The sequence below is a fragment of the Fistularia commersonii genome, chromosome 30, assembly GCF_037954325.1.
Source record: "Fistularia commersonii isolate RoL2024-O1a breed Wild chromosome 30, RoL_Fcom_v1.0, whole genome shotgun sequence".
Lineage (NCBI taxonomy): Eukaryota > Metazoa > Chordata > Actinopteri > Syngnathiformes > Fistulariidae > Fistularia > Fistularia commersonii.
Window position 1 is genome coordinate 10,432,586 of NC_141313.1, and position 20,424 is coordinate 10,453,009.

Below are 20,424 nucleotides of genomic sequence, written 5' to 3' on the forward strand. Positions count from 1 at the left end.
TGTGGCTTCCGCCACGGGACCGGACTTTGTTGTCCTGGTGTGTTCAGATGTGATACAGGAAAAATGTCACAATGGTCAGGAAGTGATCAAGCAATGACTTGTTTACTTAAAAATTAAGAAAAACTCTTATGAGATATCCCGGGCCCGAATGAATGTCACCCCAAGGGGATCGTTCGCCCTCCCTAGCCATCCGCTGAGGCGCGTCCAGTCGGATGCGCAGATGAGGGAGATTTGGCCCCGATCTGAGGGACAATGGGTGATTTATACTGCTATCTCCATGGTCAAGGTTACTTCCCAAAAAGGAGTTGTTTTTCACTTTCTTTGGAAGTGGGCAGCCAGGTGTCCCAGGCTGCGTCTTGGACTGGGCCTTGGGATACGTCCTCGATAGTGCGCGGGGAGTAGTTAGTGGAAAAATCCAAAGTTGGGTGTACCTTTGTCATCACATGATGCATTCCCACAAGTGAATCGCGTGAATTTCAACAGAGTCCACTAAGTGCACACCGGAATCCATTGCAAATGATAATGAAGATGGCTGTTGGGAGCTTCTCTTGGTTCTATGTTTGAGAACTCCATGGTTGAAAGACTGTTAAATGTTGTGTTCAGTGTGTGACACTAACCTGTGCCGTTATTTATCATAACAGGGGAGTGCACCCTCAGGCTTACTGTTAGCGCTGTTTGCGGTCAGTTAAATGAAAGCCATCTTCTAAAAAGCACTTTATCTTTGTTACTTTGCCCAGCTCGCCACAAAATGTTATTAAAGTGATCATAAATTAGTATTTTGATATACATGCATTTATATACATATATATATATAGATATATAGAAAAACTTAGATAGATTTTTTTTGATGGGTTTATATGGATTATTTTGGACGAATATTCTAGAATTGCACCGCTATCAGTGCTCACTCAAGTCTGCACGGTGAAATATTTTTAAACCATTATCGATCGGGGAATATTTATTTCTGTCGGCCAAAGTCTGGCTCGTCTGTCTGGAATACCGTTAAAGGCGACGCGTCGCTGTCTGCTGGTGCAGCGATCAGATGGGAGGATCGTTCGGGTGAAGATGGTCCTCAAACTTCGGGGCTCGTCTGGCGAGACGCGGGGGGACTTCGACCGCCTCGGACGCGGACACATTCGGGAAGGTCCGCGGCGCTAACCGACACGGTGAGGCCGACGTCGGCGGCGTCTAGTGTGTGTGTGTGTGTGTCAAAGACAGTCTTCTTGAGCTAGCTAACAGGCTAACGCTAACATCTGTCCAATCAGACTCGTTTAAATGCAGCTGTGTGTAAGTGCGGGCGCGCGCACATGCGTATGGCGGCAGACAGGGGTTGACACACGAGCACGTATGCGCGTTCACGTCGATGTGCTCTCAACTAAAACACACCGTATTTGTAGACCAGCTGTTTCCCGTGCCCGCTGTCGGGTGTGATGAGAATGAACACATTTCGGAGGTAGATGGGAGTTATATTTTTTTCCCTCATGCATGTGGATGTTGTCTTTTCTGGAAAAATTTAAGACGACGGCGGCGATCTGACCAAGTAACAGGACTCCTCATACACGCATACACATCATGCATGCACACACTTCATGTATGCATACATACACTTCATGTATGCATACATACACTTCATGTATGCACACACACACACTTCATGTACGCACACACTTCATATATGCATTCGCTTCATGTATGCACACACACACACACACACACACTTCATGTACGCACACACTTCATTTATGCATTCACTTCATGTATGCACACACTTCATTTATGCATTCACTTCATGTATGCACACACTCAATGTGTACATACGTCATACATCCTGTGAGACATTTGGGCTACAGGTATTTGGTTCCTCTGTGGGAAATCGAAGAATATATTTGTAGAAACGTCGGTAAAAACTCGCTTCCTTCGATTTCCCACAGAGCAACCAAATTCCTGTAGCTCAAATATATATATATGAATATATATGTATGTGTGTGTGTATATATATATAAGTGAGAAATGTCTCCTGAAGTTTCATAGACCTGTTCTCCTATTTTTATTCATTCTTGTGCTGTTGTGAAAGCAAAGATTCAAGATTTATTTATTGTCATATGTATAGTCTAGAATTTTTTTGTCTTGTTTAATGACATTCTTATTTAGCTGTCCACTGTGACGCCAGGCAGGTCATGAAAAAAAACCTTAATACTTATTAAGCATCTCATTACAAGTAGTTGTAAATGGTGCAAAGAAATGTCAACTGTGAATAGAAATATAAACATGGCAAAGGAATGTGAACAGTATTCACAAGATGTGCAAGTTGAAAGAAAAACTGCAAATTAAATTGTAAACAGTTTTGTTTACAGGATGTACAAGTTGATAATGTGCAGATTGACATTTTAAAAGTTGAATCCGGGCAGCTAAATAAAGAGTCAAGTTATATGAGTAGTTGAATACAGGACTGGCTATGCTGAATGTGAAGTGCAGAGATGTGAACATTCGGGTGCATGTATTGTAATTGTCTTGAGATATCACATGGTTGTGATGAGAATGAGATCGCCTCTCCTTCATGTTCGCTATCATCTCCTTAGTCTTGTCTGTATTGAGGATGAGGTTGACACCGGACTGGCAAACTCCAATCTGTAGGCCATTTCGTCCCGCAAATGATGCATTCTATCGCTACAATGTCGTTTGCAAACTTCAGGATGATGTTGTCCTTTTGTTGGAGGGCTGAACCAGTGATAACTTAACTTAATTCTGCTCAATATTAATAATGTCCCATTGTAAAATACTGTAAATTGCATATTTGTATTAGCTGCTACTGGTTATCAAAATAATAAGCATATTCTGTAAATATGTATATAAATATACTAAAATATGGTGTCGATCAAACAGGAAAATATGCCTTTAGAAGTAATAAAAAGTAAAAGCAAAAACATTCACTACATCGGTGTTCTGAACCATTTTACATTGAACTTGTTGACCTTAACAAACACTAAAAAGGTGTTTTGTAGTATGTTAAAGATATGCAATTGATCAACTTTATACAAAAGCAAAAAATACTTTTAATTTTTTTCAGATCATTTACATGTGCAATGAAAGAAATCCATTTTGGCTTGGGCTTGAACAAGTGTATTGAAATCTGGTGGAATATCTAGCAGTGGATTTGCGTTGAGGTGATCATCAGAGACATAGGATCTGTACTTAGATTTGTTGAACTTCATCACTGAGAATATCTGTTCACATACTTGAACTTGACTTTAGAGTTTGCAGTCATCCCACGTAACGAGATGAGTAGCTGGGTAGCGTCGAGAACATTGCAGCTCTCATTCAAAGCCAGAGAAAATATTCAAAGTTGACTGCTCTGACCTTCAGGAGAAGTTCCTGATTTCAACTGAGGGTTGAGGAGATCATAACATAATATTAACATAAAGTAGCATAAAAGTTGAGTCTGAAAACAGCGTACTTTTTCTGGCAATTTTGTGGGATATGACGTAACTTCTCTTGACAGCTGCATTTCTGGGTGTGCAAAGCTTTGTAAAAGCTTTGAGGGTTAACTGGCTAGCATCACTTGTCTTATTTCATGCACCCACATCATGTGTCTTAATGTTAAAAAAAACAGCACTGTTTTCAAAATTTAAGCAAAAAAATTCTATATGAATGGAATAATGTTTTTTCATTCATGTTCTGATTTACCTCACGCAGGCCAGGCAGGGATGCCCAAAGGGCCAGATGTGGCCCACGGGACATAAAATGCCCTGGTCTGGTATAGAGAATGGGGCTGAAGCACTCTCTGAAGAGTGCCTGTGTTTGTTGTGATGCAGGCTGAAATCATTATCCATTTTTTGTTGTTGTTTTTTTTTTTTAAATTTTGAATCCAAGGTCAAAGGGGAAGAGGTTATTTCAAAATGATTAAGATTAAGACGCATTGTCCTCTAAACATTCAGATATATAGTTATTACCCTAGAGATAAAATAATGCTGGGATAAAAATGACAACAAAACCAGCTACAGTGTCAATAAAAAAGGAAAAGGTGTTAACATAGCAGTACCTGTCATACAAGGATTTGAGGATTCATAGTACTTATTGTCAAGTGTAAAATAAGGAAACATGTTTCCCTGTACAATTAAATTCATAGTTTGCTGTCTACAGTGAAGACAGATCATTTGACAAGGTGTCATTACATAAAAAAATACATGTGTAACGAGCAGGGACAAACAATAAATAAAAAAGCACAATCAATACAGTGAATGACCAATGTAGAGGGAATAAAATTTGCAAAGGTGCAAACGACTACTGTTTAATGGCAGATGAAACGTGCAAATTGAAATGCAGATATTGAAGCACAACATATATGCAATTTGAGAAAGTGCAGAGAAAAGCATTGAGTTGAAAAATTGACAAAGTGGAACTAATTCTAAACCGTTAAGCATGGCACTGGGTATGCCGAATGAAAAGTAGGGCAGAAATTAACAATCAAGTGCAGCTGATTGTGCTAAGGTAGTCCATTATTGTAAACTCCTGTAAGTTATTTAGGAGTCTGATGGCAGTTGACGAGTCGCGAGGTTCCACATTAAACACTTTTGTACTTATGGTCTGAGGGTAGACGTGAAATCAGTCTGTCTGTGTTGATGGAGACATCTCTTCTGTTGTTTTCTATCCAGAACAACAAGGTGATAAAGTTGATCAAGATGTTGGTACAAAAAAATTGGTACTTCTAAAACCTGCGGACCCCTGTCGTATGCACAAATGACCGTGCTCATCCATATTTAAGCTCATTTGCATTCAGAAACACCCCCAAATGACCACATATGGTAGTAACAATCCCTTTAAGAAGGAACAAATGGAGTTTTTTTTCTTCTCCAAAATCATGGCAAAAAGGATGAATTTTAATTTAGCTACACAAATGGAATACCAGCTTCTGTTGCCAAGGATCAACCCAGCTCAATCTGCACCTGACCCCTTCTGCCCCTCCTATGAATGCTGACCCCACGGGAAGGGGGGCCCGCGCTGTTCTTTCGGCAATCAGGTGCTCACCATCGAGACCCAGTTGCTGGGCCTGGCTCTGGGAGGGGGGGTGGGGGGTGGTGGTGGTGGTGACCTGCATCCAGGTGAGGGAAAACTTGGTCCATGATGGTATTCCATCATGAAGGATCTTCGGGACTAAGTGTTTGGGGGGACAGGGAAGTCTGTCTGGGGCTCTCTGGTTAAGCTGCAGTCCCTGTGACCTGACCCTAGATAAACAGCAGATGATGGAGGGATGGATGGATGATGGGGTATCATCCATTAGTAACACAGAAAAAGGACTAATATAATGAATAATGTAAACCATGGATCTTAGTCATGCCTGAAACAACATGAAACCAAGAAATTTATTGTGACTTTCCTCTTAGTTTATGTTTTCTTAAAAAAAAAAACACATCACTGTTTTTTTGGTTGTTTTTTTGTTGTCTTTGTATTAGAGGGTGTGGTTTGTTTGGTCTTTACTTGGTCTAATTCAGTATTAATTGAGTGTCAGCAGCCATTCCCTACAGGTTTATAAGAACTTCTAAAGTGGAAAAAGTTGAAAGTGGTCCAATCAATTTCTCATTGCGATTAATTATCATTGAGATTCATAATACAGAGACTCAGTGTTCGAGTTTTTTCTCTATATTCACCTATGCACCTATGTACTCTGAATGTGTTATCACTTTGTTATTTCGATTTCTCACATGATGACAAATTGACATACTTTTTTTACCTTTGAGCACAGTTATCCTTAAACAGGAACATATCATTCTAGAATATAATTTTTATCTTTGAGCACACTTATCCTTGAACAGGAACATATCATCCTTGAGCATATCATCCTTGAACAACAGATCACAAATCACACAATAACTGTAGGAAAAAACTATGCACGTGTGCAGCGTGAGCTGACCATGCTCCTGTATGACTATGTGTGAACTGTATTATCCAATGAAAGTTGTCATCTAAATAAACACACTCACACAGTAAAAGGCCGAGCAAGGAGAAACTCAGTGGGGTTCTGTGGATTTGCCTCCGGAGAGCGCACTGAGTCTCCCCCTCTGCAGAGCACAAAAGAATAATCCCTTGTCTGTGTTATTCTTATGATAACCTCAGTTTTCTCTCAATAGGTTTCACCTTAGACCAGCATAAGTTAGTATTACTCCCTAACACTCACTGCCAGGGTTTGAATAAGGCTCAACATAAACGCAAAGACATATTTGTATTCCACTATGAATAAATCCACAAAAGAGTAACAACATTTAATAACTCTTTGAATTGTATTGAATTTTAAGTATTGATGTATGCATTAATTGCGGTCACATTTGTTAGCCTTTATCCAGATGCAGTCGCAGCCTATGGAGGCCGGCCACAGCTCAGCATCCAGTGACATGTCTGGCTCGGTGGTGCAGGTGTGCTTCCCAAGTTCTCAGACTTCAGTCCTGGACAGCCTGAATCGACAGAGAGAAGATGGCAGGCTCTGCGACCTCTCCATCCACGTCCAGGGAACAGTCTTTAAGGCCCATCGCTGTGTACTGGCTGCCTCCTCGCCTTACTTTCATGACCAGGTGCGTCCTTTCGTGTCAAACTCTCACATCCCTTCCAAAAAGACACAGAATCATGAGTAATTCATTGCATTACAAAAAAGTCAAGTCAGATTTTATTTACCTTTATTTACTTACTTTCTTTACTTTATCCACTTTTTTCACATGCTTTGAACACTGCTGCTTAAACGATGGTGCGGCTAATTTATGGAATTATTTTGGGGCTAATGAGCTTCATGCTACCAAAACATTTAGCCTCGTCACATCGGACCAATGAAATTAATGTGAAAGTCTGAGACTGTTCAATTCTGACATTGAAGAAGACGTCTTTAATGGTTTTAGTGTGCAGGAGGAAGATGAAGATAGCAATCAGCTGGAATAGGAAAAAGTGGAAACAGAAAATGGATGGATGGATGGACTTTTCCTTGTGTTATTTATTATTAATCTTTTTCATCAGCCGTGTTACAGGTACTGTTTGGAAAAAGCTTTTCCAGTTCATATTTGTGGATGTTACCGGTATGCATTTAATTAAAAGTAAAAAAAAAGTTTCTGTGTAAATATCTCATGTTACAACATGGAAAACTTTGGCTTATAGACAAGTGCGGCCTATATATGTGCACATAGATTGATTGATATATTTGTAGCTGGTGCAGCGTATTTTCAGGTGCACTCAGTATTCCAGAAATTATGGTATATTTATGACACTTTTCATGTTGTGCAGGTCTGTACCACACTTGACACACACAATGATTCATAGAAATCCAAAATTTCCCCATGAGCGATCACTTGGTGACAGTGGCAAAAAAAAAAAAACAAAACCTTTACCAGGCAGAAAACTTGGACAGATTCGAGTCGAATGCCGGCAGCCTCTGTCTCGACCGGTTGGGGTAGAAAGAGGGCGGAAGAGAGAAGGACAGAAATAGAAAGTAGGAGTGTGATTGACAAGAGGGAAAAGACAAGAGGTTATTATCATGCATTTATGAAGGGACACTAATGTGGACAGGATAGGACAAGTGGGGGGAATGTATGAATGTATCATGGGATATCCCTCAGAAGGATAAGCCTCTTGCTGCAAAACTAGAGGCTGGCCAGGTGCTAACTATAAACTTTTTCCCAAAAATGTCTTGAATAAAAAGAGGATCCCCTGAATTGAGACTGGAAAATGATTCCACAGAGGATGAGCAATTATCCTCATCAATGTTTGCTAAGAGTAGCATGCCACCTGCTTAAACTTTACAGCGGGTGACATGCCTGGTATTTTTTTAACTGCCTAAAATTAGCCCGAGTCAATGAATGTTATCAGACTTTGATTTCAAAAAATCATGGGACATTGAGTAATGATTTTCAATGAAGCACAAACATGCAAAATAATCTAAACTAAACTGAACAATTTGTTGTAATTTTTTAAAATTTTGCATATCACTTTGTTGTATTTTTCCAATTGTACGCAATAAAGATGAGATAAAGGCTTTCAGTGATTGTAAAATTCTACCAGCAGGTATTACCTGAAGAATATCTTGTGTGTATAATGTAATTATTTAATTTTATTTTGAAGCTGCACAAAAATATAAATGGTAGATTTGTGAAACTGAGTCATGTAATGGAGTAGGCATATAGAAGTCTATACTTCTGCCTACTCCATTTTGAGCATGGCAGGAGAATGTACATGTGTACGAGTGAAATGTGAGTTTTGCAAATGATTGAACATTTTCAAGGATAAATCCAGAGCCAGATAATTACAAAAATAAAATACTGTGGAACACTGAAAGCTGGTAAGCTAATATAATGTTGCTTTAATAAGATGGAGAAAATGTTCAAGAAAGGCCAAGAGTCAAGGTTCAAAGTGTTTATTGGCACGTGTACACTCTGGAGTTTCCCAGTACAATGAAATTCTTACTTTGCCATCTGCAGTGCATCCAGATAAAAAAAAAAATAGTACTGTTGTAACCAGATGTAAACACTGCAGGGAAACACAAACAGTGCAGGGAAATGTAAACAGTACACAGAAATATAAAGAGTATTAGAATTATACTCAATTTAAAGTTAAGTGCAGATTTGAATGGGCAATGTGTAACTCACAAAATGCCTGTGCAATTTTAACCCAGACAGTTTTTTTCAAGGATCAGGTAAATTATATGAACAGTTGAGTCGAGCACAGCCAGTGCTGGATATAATGTGCAAAATTGTTCTGGTGTAGAACATGGCTATTGACACCTGTCAGTTGTTCAGGACTGGACTGGCAGTAGGGCAGAATGAGTTCTTCAGTCATGTAGCTGTACATTTCACACTCCCGTACCTATCAGAGGGTTGGAATGTGAAAAGTCTGTGTTTTTTTGGAGGTAGATACTCTGCTGAGAAGGTGGTGATCTGCTGATCTTTTCTGCAGTCTTTACAACTGGCTGTAGGTGTTTACGGTTCAGGGCAGTGTTTCTGCAGTACCATAAGGTGATTCAGATGTTCAAGATGCTTTTGGCAATGCTGCTGTAGAGGTTGCTGAGGATCTTAGGTGACATTCCCAACCTTCTTAGCCTCCTCAGAAAGTAGAGCTGCTGTCCATCCCTCTTAACTGTCTGCATAGAGTTTAGGGGCCAGGCAAAGTTCTCACTGATGTGGACACCCAGGTATTTAAAACTGCTCATCCTCTCAACCTCAAGACCTTGGATGAACAGTCACTGATGAGGACCCTAGCCTTTCTCATGTCCATTATCATCTCCTTCGTCTTGTCTTTATTGCAGATGAGGTTGTTGACTGGCCACCTCAATCCTGTAGACCGCTTTGTCTGTGCGAGTGGGGCATCGTATTACTATGGTGTCGTCTGCAAACTTCAGGATGATGTTGTTCTTGTGGGAGGCGACACAGTTGTTGGTGAACAGGGTGTAGAGGATAGGGCTGAGCACACATCCCTGAGGAGCGCCTGCGTTCATGATGATGTTGGCTTAAAGTCCTATTACTTATCCTGACAGACGGGGTCTGCCTGTCAGGAAGTCCATGAGCCAGTCACGGAGGGTGGGGTTCAAGCCGATGGTGGACATTGAAGCATTTAGTTTCAGAAATGTTTTTTTTTTCATGACACAGAGGACAAAAAATATTCAGCAGCATGCCTATTCTCAAATTTCAACCAAGCAAAACATATATGATTATGACATAAAGTTAAACTAATCAGGTGTAAGTCAAGAGAGAAGGAGGCAGAAAGACAGTGACAGTTAATAACTTACTTCCTTTTCCCATTCTCACCCAAAAGGTACTACTGAAGAACATGTCTACCGTCTCCATCCCAGCAGTGATGGACCCATTGGCATTTGAGAGTGTCCTGAGCTGCGCCTACACGGGGCAGCTCCGAATGCTCCGTGAGGACATTGTCAACTACCTCACGGTGGGAAGTGTCTTGCAAATGTGGCACATCGTGGACAAATGCACTGAGCTGCTCAAGGAGGGCCGAGCCACCGTGGGAGAAAGAAATGTCTGCGATGGTGCAGTGCAGGATAGAGGCAGCATTAGTAGAGGTGGAGCGTCAGGTAATTCCAGGTGCAGCAGCAGTGATGGTGACAATAGCGCAGGCGGAGGCACTGTAGGTACCGAAGAGGGAAACAATGCCAGTGACAGTAGGGATCAAGCCCAGGTTGCAGGGTCCAGTGTGCCTCAACAAGGACCTCATGGTCTCAGTCATCCATCAGTCAGTGAGAGCCAGTCTCCCAGCAGCACAAACTACTTCAGCCCTCGGGATGGTAATAGCTTCAGTGGCGGTGGCGCCGTTGGAGGGTCCGTCGAAGGGGGCGAGTCGAGCCAGACACCCAGCTACTGCACACCATCCGGAGGAGAGGAGGCCTTCCTGATTGAAGAGGAAGAAGAGGAAGTAGACGAGGAAGAGGAGGATGTGGCGTATCACCAGAAGAAGAGGGTAACAGGAGGAGGCAGCAGGAGGAGAAAAAAAATTAGCTTGGTGTCGGAGCAGGAAGTTGGTGTCAGCGATAGCTTTGGGGTGTCTTCCTATCAGGTGAGTGTGAAAAACTATTGCATTGTTGCATGAAAATACACTTTTCAAACATTTAATTACGACAATGTTAATAACGTTGGTGGCATGGCGCCACAGCGTTTATTGCTTCCGGCTTTCTTTAGTTCAGTTACCAGTTTCTTTAGTTTCCACAATTCAAAAAACATTCATGTGCTAACATACATGTGCTAAATTGCCCAGATGTGTGAATGAGACAGTGAATGGTTTTATGTCCATAGGGCACATGTATGGTTCTATGTCTCTATATGACCTTTGAATGAGGTGCTAAAGTATGTGGCCCAGTTATTGTGTTATGGATTGCTGCACAGACCCACACACATATTCTCTGTGCCAGAAACGGAGAAAAAGTTCAGAACTTTATTTGGCTGGGGTTTAGATGTTCAGTGTTTAGTGGCATGAATTTCACAAACATGGGTTATGATTCAGTGCTGACAGTACACCCGCATCCACGAGGCTTCGACAGCAGGTGCACAGCCGGTCCCTGGGGTGTGGTTCTGGAAGCCGGATGAGCTTGTGGAGGAGCCGGGATGAAACTGGGGGGGCAAGACGGCGAAGTGCCGCCAATCAAAACTTGCAGGGCCAGGCGGAAAGGCGCTGGCGTCTGCAGCTAGAGGAGACAAGCCCGGACAAAACTGGGAGTGGGCCTGGACAAAACAAGGAGCCTGGACAGAACCGGGAACCTGGACGGAACTGGGAGAGGAATCCAGTCAGGACCGAAAGGCCAGGGGGGAAGGGTACATGTAGGACGGGACAAAGAGTGAGGTGTGAGTGGAAAAAGAGATAGCACCAGGGACAGAGAGCATGCAAGGAGGGAGATGGCGCAGGAGACATAAATGCCCAAGCGACTGAGGAAAAGTGAGGAATAACCTGGCAAACAGTGACAGTCAAGCTCTGGCTCTTAAGCCTTCACCGACTGCAGGTAAGTTGCTGCAGCTATGCCAGGCTGCTGCGAGCCGAACCCTAACAGATGGACCAGTGACCGGTCCACTGTGAACCCCGCTTCTTGCCAATGACAGCACGGAGCAGCTTCAGTTGCCCCATGACCCTTAGTGCAGGTTAAGCAGTCTTGATATTGAATGAACAAATTGTTTATTACCTTTGGAATATTCTCAAAAATCAGAACATTTGTAAATAGGTTGTCAAAACATTCAGATCGAGACAACTATTACTCAAGAGAAAATTCAGTCATCTTCTGGCTCAAACGGAGTCACCTTTAACCTGCTTCAGTACATCGAATGTGTTTTCAGGAAACCACGAGGGGACGATCACAAAGTCAGATCTCCTGCCCTCTAACTGGCAGATGATCCAAGGACACAGGTTGTTATATGAAGGAAGGAAGGAGGAAGACACAAGCATTTATGAAGAGCTTGATTTGTTGCCGTTCTCTTAACAATTTTTTAAGGCTATTTCATACACTGTATCTAACTACAGCTCATTGTAAAACCAAATCCCCTGTGGATACACAAATTTGATTAAATAAGGTCGTCAACTCTTCCAGTGGACATTTTTGCGGGCAAAAGAAAAGTTTGGTGTTATGAGAGGAGTTCCTTGTAGATTTTTTCCAGACTAAAAATAAAGAAGCTTCAATTCAATCCACTATATTCTTCTAAAAACTGTAAGAATTTTCTTTTAAAAATGTGTGTTTTTAAATCGATGAAATTGCTAATTGTGGCCACCCATAGATATCAGGTTTCAACTTGTGATGTGAGTAAAAACATAAACACTTGGTGCTTATAACCCAGCTATAAAGTGAACTGTGGCTGCTTACAGGATGGGGAGGACTCGGCCTTGTCGCAGCCAAAGCGCCCAACCTACAGCCAGCCCAGCATCATGCCTCGCAAGCAGTGGGTGGTGGTGAAAACCGAGCGTACGGAAGACGACGACCTCATCGTGGTATCGGGGGAGGAGGGAGGAGAAGAGGAAGATGATGAGGACGAGAGGGAGCTCGACATGGCCAGGGAGAGGGAGAGGAGCGACTTCAACATCTCCAATGTTCGGAGTCTCTCTGCAGAGCTGGCAGGAAGATCCGAGAGTGAAATGGACTCACAGGTGAGACACCTTTTCTGTTATTTTATCTTGATCCTTTAGGCTTATTTTAAATGTGTGCTCTGTATGTGCTATCCTTACACAAACAGTGAGCACACACACCCATGGGGAGAGTTCATACCAACCTGTAAGTCTTGGGAAGCTTTTTTGTAAGTCTTCAGCTCATACATTTCATCGCTGAATCTGACAAGCCTTCATAGCTTCTGACTTTACATAACAATAGGTATGAAGTGGAAAGTGGATCATTTGGGGCTGAATCGACGCGCGAAGTCAGAGGAACTCTGACATGACTCAGCCTCTGTCCTTTAAGTCTCCGTTATCCCTGTTCGGCCACGAACAGCACCAGTCTTAGTGCGAGCATCGTCGTGAATGAATTCATAATGTCAAACCGTCAAATTGGGAAACAAAAGTACTGCAGAGGAAACATCTCTCACGCAGGAAACGGAAACAAATTGCAGCAATGATGAAAATATAGAGCTGCAGAAACTATGATATGGAGAGCTCTGAACAAAAACTACCCTTATATAACCTATACTTTTATACCTTTTGTATTTTAATAGACTGGTCAGCACTGTTCCCTCCAAGCCACGCGTTTGCGCAATCATGCACTGCTCCAGTGTTCTCCGCGCACAGCAAATCTGTGCTGAGCACAAAATAAAATCCAAGCTGAACTGTAAATAAAATAAATGTGTTGAATATATTTACATTTCAGCTTTGTTGTTGAACAGTGCTGGTCAGCTTCCTTGTGTGTCATTGCACACTTAATCAAAAGTCTATAAGTGTGAGTGTATAAGCCACCATTTAATGGATAACCAGACATTCATCTCGACCAGGGGGTGCCCACATTTTTTGGCTTCAGAACTACTTTTAAAATGACGAAATGATCTTCCAACAAGAAAAAGGCTACACAGAATTTAATTCTATACATCAAATATACTTTATTTTTGATATACATATTTTAAACATATACATGTACATACACCTTGCATAACAGCATGAACATGTATGATAATACGATTCCGTATGTTTTTGTCCGTGACCTCATTTGATGATGTCTTGCACTGAGTTGAATCAGCCAGGGTTGCATAGTAACCACAGTTGCTTCTAGCCAGTTTCAAACTCACATACAAATGCGCATCAGTCATGGTGGAGTGGAATTCGGATTGAGATCTCAGACTGGCTGCACTGTATTTTAATCAACTGCCAAACGCTGCAGTGGGAATGGATGATTGGCTGACGGCAATTTTTTCAATGACATGCGATCTACACTTCCTGCACTGTAGTGTTTTCTATGGGTTGCAGTTCGCTTGTTTTTGTATTACATGGTCTCCTATGCACACCAGGATTGATTTTGAAAGGCAGGGGTTGAGTGATCAACCCACATTACCTTTGTGATCAACTTGTAGATCGCAAGCGACATGTTGGGCATCCCTGACCTAGACCACACTGTTCTAATAGGAATTCAGGAATCCTTGCATTTACAGCTTTTACACTATTCCCTATTATTATAATGAGGAAATATAAATCCGCAGACATCATCTGTTTGTGTATGTCAAACATCTAAGCGAAGATTTCTTATTGTAGATATGCAGAAGAAAGTTACCATCAAAAGATCAACAGGTCGATATTTGAACATGCTACTATCGGACTAATTGAATTACATTTTTTATAGCCAATACTGCCCCCCCAAAAATAATGAAGGGGTAGCAAGGGATTCGGAATCAAACCCGCAGGATTATTTTCCTTTATATTTATGTGAATCCATACTTTACGGTTCGGAAACACAAAGGCAACACAGTGCTTTTTTTTGTTAGACAATTACGGAGCAGAGTACTTGTGCTTTCATGGTTCAGGGTCTTGGATCTGGGCCAGCAACGATCGGTTAAATTACTGTGTTTGTTCAAAATTGCCAAACAATCTGATCATTCTGTTTGATTGACATTTAATCAATGCCCTCTCTGTTGCCAGTTGGATTACTGTCAGTCTTCGGAGGACTATCTGAAGTTTGAAGGGAGTTTCATGGACCAGACTTTGGCTCAGCACCTTCATGAGAGCGCAGGAGGTCCGAGTCCGAGTGCCAACCGCGCTGTATCAGCGCTGCTAGGCCAAGTTCAGTCGGCAGCCTCGGCCCGGGCCCAGCTCTTTCCCCTGGACATGCAGGGAAATCAGATTCTCCTCTACAGCCAGCCGTCCGGACTCCCACTGGATGCGGCCGCCCCTCCTGCTCTGGGGATGTCGGGAGGAATAATTGGAAGCACGTCATTTAAAAGCCCAAGTCTGGAGCACGGTGCCGTCCACCTGTCAGTGCAGGGTAGCATGGGGGTGGATGGGATGGACAGTGGGGGGATCGGCGGCGGGAGTGGTGGTAGTGGCGGCGGCGGCTCAGGGGGTTCGGGGAAAGTATTCATGTGCCACTGCGGGAAGACGTTCACTCACAAGAGCATGAGAGACCGACACATCAACATGCACCTTGACCTGAGGCCCTTCCACTGCCCTGTGTGTGCCAAGAAGTTCAAGATGAAGCATCACCTCACGGAGCACATGAAGACCCACACCGGGCTCAAGCCTTATGACTGCGCCGGCTGCGGCAAGAAATTCATGTGGCGTGACAGCTTCATGCGGCACCGCTCGCACTGCGACCGACGTGGCGCGCTCGGGGAAGACGGGGGAAGCGGCAGCGAAGGGGGGAGAAGGGCTGGCAGCGAAGACGGGTCAGATGTAATAGCCTCACCTCACCTCATGCTCTCACCAGGCGAAGGAGGCCAATGCGGGGTCCTCGGCGGGACGGGGAGAGGGGCCGCGTCCGTTCCCTCCTCGCACCTTTTGACGCCGCAAAATGGCGTGCCGGCCTCCGGAAGCAGTGGCGCCAACGCCAACATGCCTACTGGGCCGATTCTTGGGGGTATGGCTCAAGGTCAAGGTCAGGGATCGGGGATTTTCGGCAGTTTGGGACTCGGGAGGACTGTGTGTAGTGAAGACGTGTGCGAAGTGGGTGCCAAAGAAAGCAGTGTTACTTAATTTTTTGTTTTTTTTTTAAAGAGCTGGTCATTCTCATAGCTCCTGCTGCTACTTTTGAATACCGGAAATGCAGCCAACATTTAGCCATTTCAGCTGCAGCTCAGACAACTTGAAAATGTCGGTATGTACAGAAGAATGTAAACCAACCGCTCTGGTGGCGGGAGGCATGCGGAATCGACTTCGATATAGAAAGCTCGAATAGTGCAAACACTAAGACGGTTTTCCGCAAACAAGTAGCTTCACCATAAACTGACCTCTTTTCTCTTGAGGAAACTACGTGAGTGTGTCAAGACAAAGCCAACAGTGAAAAGACCTTCTGGCTAAACTCCTGTAACAACATTATAGTATCAGTAGAGTAGAATATGGCTGTTCTAAATTTTGCTGTGACTTTCTGCAGTGTTGTATTTGTGACATATCGCAGTGTTTGGGAAAAAAAGAACTAAAACACACGACAAAAGGGTTGTATTATGTTTTAGGTCATTTAGATAGCTTTTAAATTCAACCAAGGGTTTTCAAAGAAGTTGACAGATTTCGTATTTTGTCGTACATTGTCTCCTGCCTGCCGTGTAATCAACTTTTGTCAGCACTGCCGTGTTGTTGTTTTAGATGAAACTGTGGTTCCACTTTTTTCCCCTAAATCTCTTACGATTGAGGCACAATCCTTTGGCGGCTTCAGGCAAACTAAAAGTTTCACGGCTCAGCCCAATATTTAACACAGACCTCCTTTAGCTGATAACCTCCTCGGAACTACTGAGTTATTATAGTGTCAAAAGGTACCTTTTGAGCTGCTAATAAATATCTAGAAAATTGGGATATGAAAATATCCGCCGATATTCTTGTGTTCAGACACCAAAAAGTGAATTAAATCTACTCAATATTCAAACCTGTGTTTTTTTCCATCACATTTTACCTCTGTTTAAAATGTAGAAAGGCAAATCCAAGTTCCACACTGTTGAATTATCTTACAGTGTATAAGTATACAGTGTCACTGTTTGTAAATTCAGTGTCAACGGCATTGGACAGCAGTTTAGAAATTAAAATCAGGTTGATGGACTCAACAAAATAGCATTCTTGAAAGGTTTAATCATCTTATCTGTTGAAATTCAATATTTCAATAACAACATTTAAGTTCTGATCACCTGATCCCTCTGCCTTCTTTCAAGAAATATCAAATAATATTTGTGTCTAGTTGTTGCATTCTGGGAATGTATAAATATTATTGAAATATTTATCTGTGGCTTCATACTGGAATACACACACACACGCACACACACACACAAACCCACTATATACAGTGGGAAGAGCAAGTATTTGATCCACTGCTGATTTTTCAGCTTTTTCCACTTGCAATGCATGTAGAGGTCTGTCATTTTTATCATAAGTCACTGTGGGTGACGGAATCTAAAGCAAAAATCCAGAAAACGCATTCTATGATTTTTAAGTAATGAATTAGCATTTTATTGCATGACATAAGTATTTGATACATCAGAAAAACAGAACTTAATTACTTTTACTTTCTAATTACAGAAACCTTTGTTGGCAATTACAGCAATCAGATGTTTCTTGTAGTTTCTGACCAGTTCTTGACCAGGTTTGCACACACTGAAGGAGGGATTTCGGCCCACTCCTCCATACAGATCTTCTCCAGATCCTTCAGATTTCTGGCCAGTCACTGGGCGATATTGATTTTCAGCCCCCTTCAAAGTTTTCCTATTGTTTTCAGGTCTGCAGACTGGCTAGGCCACTCCAGGACCTTGAGATGCTTTTACGGAGGCACTCCTTAGTTGCCCTGGCTGTTTGTTTTGGGATGTTGTCATGCCGGAAGACTCAGCCAATCTTCGCCTCTCTTCAAGGCTCTTACTGAGGGAAGGAGGTTGTTGGTAAAGACCTTGCGATACATGGCCCCATCCATCCTCCCCTCAATATGATGCAGTCGTCATGTCCCCTTTGCAGAAAAGCATCCTCAAAGAATGATTTTCCAAATCCATGCTTCACGGTTGGGATGGTATTCTTGGGATTGTACTCATCTTTCTTCTTCCCCCAATACAGGAAGTAGAGTTTAGACCAAAAAGCTCTATTTTTGTCTCATCAGAACACATGTCCTTCTTCCATTCCTCCTCTGGATCATCCAGATGGCCATTGGCAAACTTCAGGACATGTGCTGCCTTAAGCAGGTGGACCTTGCGTGCGCTGCAGGATGTTAATCCGTGACGGCATATTGTGCTACTATGATTTTCTTTGAGACTGTGGTACCAGCTCTCTTCAGGTCATTGATCAGGTCCAGCCGTGTAGTTCTGGGCTGATCACTCACCTTCCTCTCGATCATTGATGCCCCGCGAGGTGAGATCTTGCATGGAGCCCTAGACCAAGGGAGATTGACCGTCATCTTGAACTTTTTCCATTTTCTAATAATTGTACCAACAGTTGTTAACTTCTCACCAAGCTGCTTGCCCATTGTCCTGTAGCCCATCCTAGCCTTGTGCAGGTCTAAAATTTTATCCCTAATGTCCTCACACACACAGCTGTCTGGTCTTGGCCATTGTGGAGAAGTTGGTGTTTGATTGAGCGTGTGGACAGCTGTCTTTTATCCAGGTAAAATATTCAAACTGGTGCAGTTAATACAGGTAATGAGTGGAGAACCTGAGGGCTTCTGAAAGAACTAATAGGTCTGTGAGGGACACAATTGTTACTCGTTGGTATGTGATCAAATACTTATGTCATGCAATAAAATGCTGATTAATTACTTAAAAATCATACAATGTCTTTTTCTGTGTTTTTGTTTTAGATCTGTCACTCCCGGTTGAAGGGTACCTATGATAAAAACTACAGACCTCCACATGCTTTGAAAGTGGAAATAGTTGAAAAATCAGCGGTGCATCAAATTCTTGTTCTTTCCCCTGAATATATCTGTGAAGGGCTAATCTCTACACAAGTGTATTGCATTTACAAGAAGAAATAAATGCACTTTATCTTGTAAATGCAAAAGATGTTTTCACATCATCCAGAGATTAAATGAAATTATTATATCGGGTTCAATTTGTTTTAAAAATCAGTGAATGCTTTTAGCTGCCTTTATGTACGAATGAGATCTATTAACTATAAACAGTACAACTTAGACAGTTCTGGATTACTGTGTTTGGACTGAGATGATGAGAACTCAACAAATATGTTGATTAAAAATAAGTGATTGTACTTAGTCATTCTCGTTTCTAGTTGGTCATGTTAGGTGTAAAAAATGATCCTTTGACCCATTGCTTTAAAAATAGAGCTCTTTTATTTGTGTTATTTTCTTCTCAAAAAGAGACAATGAAGATGTTAATATGAGGAACCATCCCGATCTTATAGCTAAGAATTCTTTTCAATTGACCTCCGCAATTAATAAGTTGCCATCACTTGTCGGGATGTTTTTTCATGGTCACCGAAGCTTCCGTGGAGATTGGCCCGTTATATCCATGCTGAATCAATATATTGATCAGGATTCATTTAATAACACTCTTATAAAGCAGCAGAAGCCTTCATTTATACACACCTATATATATATATATATATATATATATATATATATACATGTCACACCTTTGCTGCTATTAATCTATTAATCTATTCTATTAAAGGGTATAGCCCGATATATAGAAATATATCTCGTTGATTCGTTCAACTATTAACACTGATCAGAAAATGAAAATATGGGAAGTGATTTTTAAATAAAATGTTTTTTTTATTTCTTATTTTTAAGAGCAGTCTCTTTTTTGATACGGGGAATTATTTCTTTATTTTGCATTTCCTCTCAATTTACTGCTTTGTCAGCTTTGGCCCTTTTTTCCTTTGTGCGCTGAGACAGGTGAAGTATCCCAAAAGTAAAATTGAGAAATAACTCCCGCATCAAAAATAATTCAAAAACCTTCGCATAATGCTGGTCTGAGATAACTCTTTTTAAATGTTATCTTCATTTTACATCTTGTCATCTTGACAGCTTTCACTTTATTGAACGACTGTCAGATTTTTTTTTGTTGGGGGGGATGGAGAGGGAATAGAGAAAATGTACCAATATTTTCCCAACTCAGTTTAATGAAGGATCTTTTTTCTCTCCTCTGTCAAAGCAAACTGCTCCAATCGAAGTCTGCAGGAATGGCGGACAATGCGGTCATGGCTTTAAGATACCAGGTGACAACCAGATCTGTCAGAAGATCCAAACACAGCAAACACATTATTCCTAAAACAGAGAGAGCCACCCTTGGGATCGCTGTGTTTTCTCCTGCTACATTCCCTTGTATCCAGCATCTTGTTTGATTTGATGGATGACATTGGTTGAAATGGAAGGTGATCACTTTTTTTCCCCAGTGATATTGACATGGGCAGATGGCCTATTGGTAATCAATCAGTTGGTTCAGTATTTTGCAGGTCGTTACACCGCAAAGACCTTTAGCTAACTAACTCACTTTTCAAAATGCCGGCTTAGATTGTTGTTGCAACAATAATGCAGAAGGATACATTTTGGAGATGAATGTCCATTCTGCCGTCAATAATGTTTATATTAAGGTTACCCTTGGAGGGCAGCAGTGGCTCAGCTGGGAGAGCTGGCGTCCCTTCAATCAAAAGGTTGGCGGTTTGATTCACGGCTCCTCCATCTGCATGCCGAACTAACCTCAGGTGAGACATGGAGTCCCAAATTGCTGGGGCTATATATATGTAAAACATCCTCACAAATAAATCTGTATGTGTACCCACTGACATTCCGTTATGTTTTATTGTTGGTGAGTTAGCCAGCATCTTTGGAAAAAAAAAACAAACTACGATTTGATAGTCCTA

At 41.9% G+C, this 20,424-nt stretch overlaps 1 protein-coding gene across 1 annotated transcript; it reads left to right on the forward strand.

Moving 5' to 3' along the window:
* The first annotated feature begins 1,046 nt into the window (after positions 1–1,046).
* Positions 1,047–18,456, forward strand: zbtb22b (zinc finger and BTB domain containing 22b). Its single transcript, XM_086178263.1, has 5 exons — positions 1,047–1,166; positions 6,328–6,563; positions 9,781–10,533; positions 12,322–12,600; positions 14,566–18,456. The coding sequence occupies exons 2-5, from the start codon at positions 6,339–6,341 to the stop codon at positions 15,613–15,615; spliced, it is 2,307 nt and encodes a 768-aa protein (XP_086034389.1). The 5' UTR covers positions 1,047–1,166; positions 6,328–6,338; the 3' UTR covers positions 15,616–18,456.
* Positions 18,457–20,424: the final 1,968 nt, after the last annotated feature.

Coding starts and splice junctions, on each gene's coding strand:
- zbtb22b (XM_086178263.1), top strand. CDS start 6,339: ATGCAGTCGCAGCCTATGGAGGCCGGCCACAGCTCAGCATCCAGTGAC. Junction 10,534..12,321: donor TTGGGGTGTCTTCCTATCAG/GTGAGTGTGAAA, acceptor GGCTGCTTACAG/GATGGGGAGGACTCGGCCTT. Junction 12,601..14,565: donor AGAGTGAAATGGACTCACAG/GTGAGACACCTT, acceptor CTCTGTTGCCAG/TTGGATTACTGTCAGTCTTC.